Here is a 12193-nt window from a genome sequence, read left to right as displayed (position 1 = left end):
TTAGTTTGTCTGTTCCCAGGAATGATTTGCATTGCAAATGAACTGCTGAGGGAGTGGATTTGCATTGAGTGAACCGCTGAGTGCTGAAAATATCAGAGGTTAATTTTGCTTTTTATTGGGCTGGACCAAAACTTGCAGTTAACATGATCAACTATGTCGTGTTTTTACTGAGGACCTCAATGGGGAAAATCTAAATTATTGCTAAATATGCACATCCAGAAGTAGAGTAATAGTATTCAATGCCAACAGGTATTTCTGAACTCCAAAGTAGGTTATGCAAAACTAAAGCAATATTTTGGATAAACACGAAGCGAAAGAGGGTGCTTGTCAAGAACATGTCAATCTCTGCTTTAAAAATACCCAATGACTTGGCCTCCACAGCTGTCTATGGAGTCTTATTCCTAAAGGAATAAGAACTGTGTTGGTTTTGGAAGCTATGTTGAATGAGAATTTTGTTCATTCATAAGCTGTGAACATGGAAGAAAAGGGTAACCGAAGATTGTTGATGCATCATACGATTCTTGGAGGGGAGGTTTGAAGTGCTTAAAATCGTTACGCACAACTGTGTATGAGTTGAATCAGTGATTTTGCTTGATAATCCACCCAGCAACATGGTTAATTGGCTTCACAAGTACATTTGCTCAAAATATATCATGATGCAAGATGACTAAGACTACCATGAGAGCAGCTGGTCATTTTATAAGGTTGGAGACTTCTATACTATCACTTTTTAATTTGTTTTCCCTTTCAGGCGCCTAGTTGATCTTCAACTAATCTTTCATCCAAATTAAAATTGTTATAATTTTGTTTATATGATTTGCATGGTTTTCAGAACTGCTTGTCACCATAATAAATAACTCTGATATTAAAACTTTTGTTGGGTAAAATGAAGTTCTTGAGACTTATGTAAGGATCTGAGTTTCTTGGTGTTGGGGAGAGTGTGTAGCAAGAGGCCAAAAACACAGACCAGTTTGTCTTCCTGAAAATGTACTCTGAGTAATACAGAAAGGTGATATGTGCAAAAAATAATCTAATGGAGGAACTCAACATGTAGGTAGCATCTGTGGAGGAAATGGACAGATACCGTTTCGGGCCAGGACCTTTCAGCATGAATACTTTTACTTTAGTTTAGACATACAGCATGGAAACAGGCCCTTCGGCTCACCTAGCCCACATCAACCGGCGACTCGCGTACACTAGCACTATCCTACACACTAAGGACAATTTACAATCTTTAAGCCAATTAACCTACAACTTAGTGCAGCACATGCAGTTTATTTGGGATTTCGGAAAGTAATTGGGTAAAATTCCTCACGAAGCAAGTAGCAAAAAGGCAGTAGAAGATGAAACACATCTGGTTGGACTGAGAATTTGTTTTGCCAAAGAGGCCAAAGTCGGCAGATGAAAACTGATTGCGCTCATTGAGCGAAGAACAGCAGAGATCTGTGGTAGCTTAATCAAGCAGCGGCTTAAGGCGTAAAAGGAAAAGGAGAGCATATGTTAGAAGATATGTTAGAAGCAGTCTTGAGTTGTGAATTCACATCCCCAGTGCTTTATATCTATTATTTTTTAAACATTGTCATGAAAACATTATTGTAGAAATTTAGCTAGTTTGCCGATATTATTTAAAGAAAGGAACCTGTCACATTTATCTGTCTAGTTGACAATGACCTTTAGCTTTTTCCATTCATCAGTAAAGTGATGGCATCTTCCAATCAGGCTATCAAGCACCTATCCACTAGCAATCTCGTATCACGACTCAATTCACTATATGGGATTGCAGTGATTCAAAGAGAAAACCCATTGTCACTTTTCAGGGCAACTAAGATAGGCAATAAACACCAGCTTCAGTGGAATATGTGAATTAAGCAATTACCCACATTTTCTTGTATATTATGCAGATATTTGTTTAAAAACTGAAATATATATGTGTGTTTGAGAGAGAAAATGTATTACGTATTTGTATGATGTGTAATATTTCACAGATGAGGGAAATGGTGCAATACACTAGTGAGAGTAATATTAAAGGCTCGGCGATCGTTTTGCTGAATACCTCCATTCAGTCTGCGTAAACCTACATGATCTCCTGGTTACTAAAAACTTTAACTCCCCCTCCCATCTCCATACTGATCTTTCTGTCCTGGGCCTCCTCCACTGTTAGAGTGAGGCCCAATGCAAATTGGAGGAACAGCAGCTCGTATTTCGTTTGCTCAGCATACAACCCAGCGGTATGAATATTGACTTCTCTAACTTCAAGTAACCCTTGCTTTCTCTCTCTCTCCATTTCCTCCCCATTCTAGTTTTCCGACCAGTCTGACTGTCTTCCTGATTAAATGTTATCTTTGTGTGCTTTGTTGTTAGCTTTCCCTAGCTACCAATGATCTATTCTACATTTTCCTTGAACCTCATCCCCTTTGATGTCTCGTTTTCACACTTTAACCTGTGTCTACTTCTCCCCTGACTCAGAAGAAGGGTTTTGACCCTAAACGTCATCCATTCCTTCAATCCAGAGTTTTGGTCCTGACATGGGGATGCTGCATTTCTTCAGGAGGCTTCCTTGAATCTTTTCCCCGTAATCTTTTTCGTGACAGCACAGAATAGAGCATCTGTCTGTGAAGATGAAGAAGATATACTTGCGTCAACCATGCTGATAATAAGTCCCATCTACTGTGCACCTATTTTATCTGCATCACTATCTTTCACAGTTAATATAATATCACACATATGTCACTCTATTTCTCATTCATTTATGAAATCTTCCATCATATATATCATTCACAGTTGTATCAAACCGCTTCACACGCACACATACTCACCTGACATCAGACTCCTGCTCAACATAGCTGATTATGTGTAACTTGGATTTTGGCCTGGGAGAGAACACTGACATTGGTTCACTATTCTTCCAGTGAGTCAGAGAATTTTGCCCAGATAGTATTGTCAGCATGTTTAGAGTGCCTTGAGGAGCCTGCTGTCAATAGTCCAGGTCTCAGAAGTATATAGCAGATAGTTATTCCTGTTGCCTAGTAGACCGTTTTGTGCCAATTCTGAGGTCTTGTCCTCAAATTTTCTTTCCTTATTTGACTAAAGACTGTGGTCCATTGAAGATGGTGGGGTATTTTGCGATCAATGTTTACCTTTGTTGATAGGTGTCTCCTAAGATATGGGTGGTGCTCCACATTTTTTAGGGTTCGCAATGAGCATTGTGTTGAAAGTTGGCAGAGGCCTTTTGCATTGTGGACGCTGAGTGCGAGATCTGTGCTGTTGGTTGCTTCCTTAAATGAGTTGTTGATAATTGAGGTTGGCCACTGAGTGTGCATAAGCAAGCATCGTTTGCATGCTATAGGCAAAATTTGGATGACATTGTCTCAGGTCCTTAGTTGCCATAGGTTCAGCAGTTTAGCATTAGTTCCAAATGTAGTCGGAAATTTGTTGGAGGTGAGGTGCAACATTGCGGCACGAAAAATGGAAAAAAATGAACAATGCAGTAGCATTGATTGAAACTAGTCTTCAGTGATTGTTGTAGCTCTGTTAGTATCGTGGCTCGAACAGTATCATGGAGCAAATGGAATGTGGAGTTTGATTTCTAAGGGTAGGGTAGCTGTATTTGAGGTGGCTGGTGCTGCATTTTTCTTGAGCTGTTGTACAATGAAGGTTACGTCCACTGTACATCTAGATGGAAGGAATCCACATTTTTATTCTCAGAGCAGCTCTTTGGCCACCAGAAGGATGTCGTTCAGAGGATCCTGTGATGATTCTCCCTGTGGCAGACATTTGGGACACTCTTGTGTGGTTACCACAATTAGGGTTGACTCCTAGAAACATAGAAACATAGAAAATAGGTGCAGAGGAGGCTATTCAACCCTTTGAGCCAGCACCGCCATTCATTGTGATCATGGCTGATCGTCCACAATCAATAACCCGTGCCTGCCTTCTCCCCATATCCCTTGATTCCACTAGCCCCTAGAGCTCTATTTAACTCTCTCTTAAATCCATCCAGTGATTTGGCCTCCACTGCCCTCTGTGGCAGAGAATTCCACAAATTCACATCTCTCTGGGTGAAAAAGTTCCTTCTCACCTCAGTTTTAAATGGCCTCCCCTTTATGCTAAGACTGTGGCCCCTGGTTCTGGACTCGCCCAATATTGGGAACATTTTTCCTGCATCTAGCTTGTCCAGTCCTTTTATAATTTTATATATCTCTATAAGATCCCCTCTCATCCTGAATACAAGCCTAGTCTTTTCAATCTTACCTCGTATGACAGTCCCGCCATCCCAGGGATCAATCTCGTGAACATATGCTGCACTGCCTCAATTACAAGGATGTCCTTCCTCAAATTAGGAGACCAAAACTGTACACAATACTCCAGATGTGGTCTTACCAGGGCCCTATACAACGGCAGAAGAACCTCTTTACTCCTACAGTGCATTCAGAAAGTATTCAAACCCCTTCACTTTTTCCACATTTTGCTATGTTACAGTCTTATTTTAAAATGGATTAAATTCTTTTTTTTAATCATCAATCTACACACAATACCCCTTAATAAAAAAAGTGAAAATAGGTGTTTAGAAATTTTTGCAAAGTAATTAAAAAGAAATAACTGAAATATCACATTTACATAAGTATTCAGACCCTTTACTCAGTACTTTGTTGAGGCACCTTTGGCAGCGATTACAGCCTCAAGTTTTCCTGGGTGTGACGCTACAGGCTTGGCACACCTGTATTTGGGTAATTTCTCCCATACTTCTCTGCAGATCCTCTCAAGCTCTCGGGTTGGATGGGGAGCGTCGATGCACAGCTATTTTCAGGTCCCTCCAGAGATTTTCGATTGGGGTTCAAGTCCGGACTCTGGCTGGGCCACTCAAGGACATTTACTGACTTGTCATGAAGCCACTCCTGCATTGTCTTGGCTGTATGCTAAGGGTCATTGTCTTGTTGAAGGGTTAACCTCCACCCTAGTCTGAGGTCGAGAACGCTCTGGAGCAGGTTTTCATAAAGTATCTCTCTGTACTTTGCTCCGTTCATCTTTCCCTCGATCCTGACTAGTCTCCCAGTTCCTGCCACTGAAAAACATCATCACAGCATGATGCTGCCACCACCATGCTTCACCATAGGTATGGTATTGGCCAGGTGATGAGTGGTGCCGTTTGACATTCAGGCCAAAGAGTTCAATCTTGGTTTCATCAGACCAGAGAATCTTGTTTCTCATGGTTTGAGGGTCCTTTAGGTGCCTTTTGACAATCTCCGAGCGGGCTGTCATGTGCCTTTTACTGAGGTGTGGCTTCCGTCTGGCCACTCTACAATATTGGTCTGATTGGTGGAGTGCTGCAGATATAGTTGTCCTTCTGGAAGGTTCTCCCATCTTCACAGAGGAACTCTGGAGCTCTGTCAGAGTGACCATCGGGTTCTTGGTCACCTCCCTGACCAAGGCCCTTCTCCCCCGATTGCTCAGTTTGGCCGGGAGGCCAGCTCAATGAAGAGTCCTGGTGGTTCCAAAGTTCTTCCATTTAAGAATAACGGAGGCCACTGTGCTCTTCGGGACCTGCAATGCTGCAGAAATTGTTTTAGATCCTGCCCCAGATCTGTGTCTCGACACAATCCTATCTCGGAGGCCTATGGCCAATTCATTCGTCTTCATGGCTTGGTTTTTACTCTGACATGCACTGTCAATTGTCACCTGTCAAATATAGACAGGTGTGTGCTTTTCCAAATCATGTCCAATCAATTGAATTTACCACTGGTGGACTGCTATCAAGTTGTAGAAACATCTCAAGGATAATCGACGGAAACAGGATGAACATAAGCTCAATTTTGAGTATCATAGCAAAGGGTCTGAATATTTATGTAAATGTAATATTTCAGTTATTTCTTTTTAATTACTTTGCAAAAATTTCTAAACACCTGTCTTCTTATTTTAAAATTATGGGGTATAGTGTGTAGATTGATGATTAAAAAAATGAATTGAATCCATTTAAAAATAAGGCTGTAACGTAGCAAAATGTGGAAAAAGTGAAGGGGTCTGAATACTTTCTGAATGCACTGTATACTGAAATCTTCTCGTTATGAAGGCCAACATGCCATTCGCATTCTTCATTGCCTGCTGTACCTGCACGCCAACTTTCAGTGACTGGTGTACAAGGACACCCAGGTCTCGCTGCACTTCCCCCTTACTTAACCTAACACCATTGAGATAATAATCTGCCTCCTTGTTTTTGCCGCCAAAGTGGATAACCTCTCATTTATCTATATTATACTGCATCTGCCATGCATCTGCCCTCTCACTCAACCTGTCCAGGTCACCCTGCAACCTCCTAACATCCTCTTCGCAGTTCACACTGCCATCCAGCTTTGTGTCATCTGCAAACTTGCTAGTGTTGCTTCTAATTCCCTCATCCAAATCATTAATATATATGGTAAACAGTTGCGGCCCCAACACCGAGCCTTGCGGCACTCCACTCGCCACTGCCTGCCATTCTGAAAAGGACCCGTTTACTCCTACTCTTTGCTTCCTGTCTGCCAACCGATTTTCTATCCATGTCAACACCCTACGCCCAATACCATGTGCTCTAATTTTGCTCACGAATCTCCCGTGTGGGACCTTATCAAAGGCCTTCTGAATGTCTATTGTTGAAGACTCCCGTGATGAAGATTGTCATGGTTATCTCTGATGTTGCCCTTTTCTTCTGGGAAGTGAGCAATCAATTCATGAATTCATGACAGAAACTTTTCTGAGCCATGTTTTTTAAATTTTTGTCAATGTAACAAGGACCTGAAATCCTGTTATTTTTTAGTTGATATGTGGTCTTTGAGAGTTCTTGTAATTTAGGGGTGAGATTAGGCTGGACCAGATCAGTTGCTTATGGAATTGAGTCAAGATACTTATGGGAAAGTTAGAGCTGTAGTTGAAGGAAATTTTGAAAGTGTTGCATCCAGCAGGTGTGTATTTGTGTCTGTCTGGAATAAAACTTTGGGGAAGTGCATGTATCCTTTGCCAAAGTGTTTCACTTGTACCTATTTCCTGTTCTGTCCACAGATGAAGGGTATTACCAGGGCGGCAAGTTCCAGTTTGAAACGGATGTCCCAGAAGCCTACAACATGGTGGTGAGTTGAAGGGTTTTGCAGACTTTTACTCTGCAAATTATTGCAGTGCCAGGAGGGCAAAGCACAAGGTAATCAGGGAAATGATTCCTATTTCTACTATTTTTATGAGATTATGTGCATAATGTTGGCAGTTAGAACAAGCAACCATTTCAGTGTCTTAGGACAGGTCAAACCAAGAATGAGAAGCATAGTAAGTTACCACAAGTCTCTGGCCTGTGTTTGATGAGACTGAATAAAGATGATGGTTAGCACTTTTGATGTATTTTTCCCATTAGATCTAAAAGCAAAATAGTTAGGAAAAGGTCGAGGAAAGTGCAAAAATGCTGTAAAGGGATATTGCTTTATTAAATGACTAAGCACGAAAGCTATAGTTGGATTATTATGTGGGTTTATGTGAAAATATCAATTTAAGTTGGAAGTTTGAAAAAGAAAAACTATTTTAAAGATGATATATCAGACAAAGTGAGCAGCCAAAAGCGTTTGGGTATCCTCATACAGAAATGACAAGCATGCAGGTTTCATAAACTATCAGGAAAGAAGTTTTTTATCAGCTAGCAACGTCAACTTGATTGGAGTATGAAAGCAACAATGACTGCTGCTGTTGTACTGTATTTCAGTGAGATTGCATTTGGAATACTGTGTGCTGTGCTGACCTTATCCGAGGATGGAAAACCAGAGTCGTAGCGTGGAGACGGGCCCTTCGACCCAACTTGCCCATTCTCACCAACTCAGTGCCACATGACTGTGTTTGGCCCATATCCTTCTAAACCTAACCTACCCTTGTACCTGTCCAAATGCTTTTTAAACGTTGTGATAGTACCTGCCTCAACTATCTCCTCTGGCAGTTCATTCCATATACCTATCCACCATTGTGTAAATAAAACATGTCCCTCAGGTTCCTATTAAATCTTTTTTTTCCTCCCTCAGCTTAAAGCTATGTCTTCTGGTTCTCGATTCCCCTATTCTAGGTAAAAGACTCAGTACATTTACCCTATCTATTTCTCTCATGATCTTATACGCCTCTATACGATCGTCCCTCATCCTCCTGCGCTCCAAGGAATAACCTCCTAACCTCTTAACCATTTCCAATAGCTCAGCCCTTCATATTCTGGCAGCATCCTTCAAAATCTTCTCTGCACCCTTTCCAGCTTAACAGCATCTTTCCTATAACAGTGTCCGAGTATTTGCTCTCCAACAAATATCTGGGCACTAAAAATCTCTCAATTGCTGTTTGCAGAAGAGAGTTCCACATTGCTCTCCAATCTCAGAGTCATAGAGTCAAATAGCATGAAAACAGGTCCTAGTCTGCCCAACCTCACCCAATAACTCTGGCCCTCAAGTCCTTGCAGCATCCTCATAAATCTTCCCTGCACTCTTACCAGCTTAACGGCATCCTCCCTATAGCAGAGTGACCAAAACTGAACACAGTACTCCAAATGTGACCTCACCAACGTCATGTATACATGTACATTTTGAATGAAGAATAATATCCCAACCTCTATCTATACTCAATACCCTTGAATGTACTCTCTGACAGCGTTATTTTCCCTCTAAGGTAGTAAAAACAATCTCTTTTCATCTCAAGTCCTTAATGGTTGCTCACTATCCTGAGAATATGTCCTCTGTTATCAAGCTGTCCAACCAGAGGGCTCTCTTCATAGTACAACATTCTCATCTCAGGAATCGGTGTTGTGAATACATTACAGTATTATCATTCCACTGACTCCAGGGCAATTTTGTCCTCTTAGACACAAAGACGAAAGCTGCACATTGCAGTACAAAACAGGTCTCAGTGCAATCATAGCAAGACTGCATTACGTTTGTACACCAAGCCCACTGCAGTAAATCCCATGGCGCCAATGACATTTTCTGTAAACTATTTTCTCACCATTATAAAAAAAGTATGCTTTTCTTGCATAACATAACTCGATTTGACAACTTTACAACATGCTTAATCGACTTTTTAGGATCCTCATTACAACTCGCATTCCTCCAATGCTTTGTACCTTGATCATATTATGATTGCAGTCAGATTAAAATTCACGTATTTCTCGGCAATTATAATATGAGCAATTGTAATATGTGATTATAGATCTGCTATTGTTGCTAGCATGCAAATTGTCGCCTGGGTTGGGTGCCATCTTGGAAGCATCAAGATTGTGACAGCTCAGCATTGGGTAGCTGCTAGAAATTCTAAGAACAACGACTGAAAATAGTCGAAATGGAAATTGGTGCCTTGGGTAAACCTAGCACTAGGGAAATGCAAGTCTTCTTTTATTCTGCAAACCTTGTCCTGTGTAGTTCAAGGGAATTAAAATAAAAGGGTGAATGTGACTAGGTCAACTTTGCTGTATTTGTTGAGGGATATTAGCCAAGATTCTGCCCCTCTCTCCTTTAAATAGTCTTGGGATTTTTTTCATTCCCTGAGAGGGCAGACGGGATATCATTTGGCTTAATACGATACGATGGAACATTATTTATTGCAGGAGGAGAATTGATCTACCAACAGTCATAAAACACAGGTACATGAACTGCAATTTTCTTGGAACCAGTCTGTTGCTGAAGGTGCTTCTCAGGTTGACCAGCGTGTCATGGAGGGGGTGAGCTCTATTTTCCAAGATCTCCACAGTTTGAGGAGCATCCTCCCCTCCAAGACCACCTCCCATGAATCTAACTCCACCCCCAGGACCAAGTCAGCCTTCCTGATGAGTTTGTTAATCCTGTTGGCGTCCACAGCCTTTGCCTCGTGTCTTGTCTCTGCTCCACTTCTGCCTTGGGACCAATCTGAAGTTGACCCAAACCATGTGTTCAACTCTAGAGTCGGACATGAACCCACAGCCCTTCAACTCCAAGATGAGTAGGCCATTTAGTGAGTTGCAGCTGACCACATAACTAGTATCTAGGCAAACATTTTGAGTATTCAAGAAATAGAAGGCCATGTATAAAGTGCTGGTAAATGGGGTTAGTATAGATAGGTAATTGATGTTTCGTAGGGATATAAGAAAATGACTGCAGATGCTGGTACAAATCGAAGGTATTTATTCACAAAATGCTGGAGTAACTCAGCAGGTCAGGCAGCATCTCAGGAGAGAAGGAATGGGTGACGTTTCGGGTCGAGACCGTTCTTCAGACTGATGTGAGATATGTAGGGATATGGTGAGTTGAAAAGCCTGTTTCTGTGTATTAACATGTTCTGGTTTTATTGATTTTATTTTTAATCCAGTGTTGGTAGTTTTTCTGCCTAAGAATAGATAGGAAACTTGCCTTTCAAAGACTACAGCTGAAGTCCAAAATCTGCCAATGTTGTGTTAGCAGGGTTTTGTCCTGCTGAGAGAATTGTCAGGAGTGTCCTTGCAGTTAGTCTTGTTGAAGACTGATGTAATTACCTATTATTTGGTGACGTGCTCTCTGGGATCAGAAGCTTGCCCTACTAGGAGGTGGCGGTGAAAAGTGCAATGCATTTCTCTTTCTGCAAAATGTCTCAACCAGTGTATTTTATTGGATTAGAATAAATCTCTTCTCAATCAATAGATTAGCTTGAACATGTCTATGGCAGAGTACAGACAACAATTCCAAATGAAATGCTTTTAAAAATTGAGGATGCATTTTAGGCAAAGCAAATTATTAAACCTTTAAAAGGATGGTTCAGATAGAAATGCATTTATAAACTTTTATAAACAAATGCTTTGGAATTTAATGTACCATGTCTTCTCCTCCCCACCCTTTCCACCTTCGACCAGGACTATTCCCTCCGGGACTCCCCAGTCCATTCATTCCTCTCCACCCAGCCTTAACCCCTCCTTGATCTGTGGCGCATTCCCATGCAACTGTATGAAGTGCAATATGCAAAAGAAAACTGTTTGGCCCACTTGTTCTTACACCGTCTCCCTCACCACTCATCCAGGGTGAAGCCCATCGCAAACTAGAGGAATAGCATCTCATATGCTGCCAGAGTAGTCTCAATCAAATGACATGAACATTCAATTTTCCAATTTTACGTAAACCCCCTCCCCCCTCCCCACAGCCTGTTTCTCCATTCACCCACCCCTGTCTCTCCATCCCATCCTCCTTCGGTCCTCCCATTTTTTTAAATCCTCCCAGCTCCTCGCTTCTTTTTCTTGTCCTCCCCACCATGCTTCCATCCATTCCCTGCACACACAGTTCATCCACAGACTCCATCTACCTAGTTTTTTTTCCCTTTAGTCCACCTCCATCTATCGTCTGCCTCTATCTCCCAACTCCACCACTTCTCCTCCCTTACCTGGCTCAACCTGCCTCTTTTCTTTCACCGCTCTGACCACCAGTCACCTCTCGCCTCTGTCTCACCTCTAGCTCATGTCTTACCACGACCCCCGCCGTTCTCTTTATACTGGCGGTCTCCTGTGTCAGTCCGGACCTGGGAGTAGAGATAGATGGTCGTCAATTCCAGGTGTGAAGCAGTGAAAAAAAAGATTGTGGAGGAGGATATTAGGACAGAATGTGAGTAAGATGTGGGATCTGAAAGACTGAGGAATGAATCATATTTCCATCCTGATTTATTTTCACACCACCACACGATTTATTAAATCTGTTGTATTGAATTCCACACATTTTAACGGTGGCATTTAAATTCTTGGTCTCCAGATTGAGTGTACACTGTGATACTGTAAACTTCATCTAATATGACAGGGCTTGAGAGGTCAGGTAGCATGTTCAGCAAAGTTTATAGTTATTTTCAGCACCCTATGTACTCTACCCAAGCTATGGAAACACCACTGAGAATAAATTATGTATGTGTATGGGTGCAGGTTGAAGATTTTATTGCAAATTCTCATGCAAGGAACAACAGTGATAGAAATCTGTGACCAGGTTTATTCAGTCCAAGGAAAGACACAAAATGCTGGAATAACTCAGCGGGCCAAGCAGCATGTCTGGAGAGCAATGATAGGTGACTATTTGGATCGGGGCCCTTCATTCAGAAAAAGATAATTTGCCAAGCCCAGTAAACTGACAGTTCAGAAATAATTCTGACACCAGGTTGAGAATAGCTTTCAATTTTACAATCACATCTGGTATGTTCCTAGCCTATCTATTGATTGGGTTTCAGACTTAGG

General features: G+C 41.6%; 1 protein-coding gene across 1 annotated transcript in view; it reads left to right on the top strand.

Annotated features, from left to right (window-relative positions):
- Window positions 1–12193, top strand: part of ube2f (ubiquitin-conjugating enzyme E2F (putative)) — a 95137-nt gene that overhangs the window by 59363 nt on the left and 23581 nt on the right. Inside the window, exon 6 of the mRNA XM_078403548.1 lies at window positions 7033–7100. Within this exon, the coding sequence (XP_078259674.1) occupies window positions 7033–7100 (68 nt within the window). The remainder of the gene's footprint in view (window positions 1–7032; window positions 7101–12193) is intronic.

This window comes from Rhinoraja longicauda, chromosome 8 (genome assembly GCF_053455715.1).
Source record: "Rhinoraja longicauda isolate Sanriku21f chromosome 8, sRhiLon1.1, whole genome shotgun sequence".
Taxonomy (NCBI): Eukaryota; Metazoa; Chordata; class Chondrichthyes; order Rajiformes; family Arhynchobatidae; genus Rhinoraja; species Rhinoraja longicauda.
Note: the sequence above shows the minus strand (reverse complement) of the source record. Positions and strands in the feature narration are given on the sequence as shown.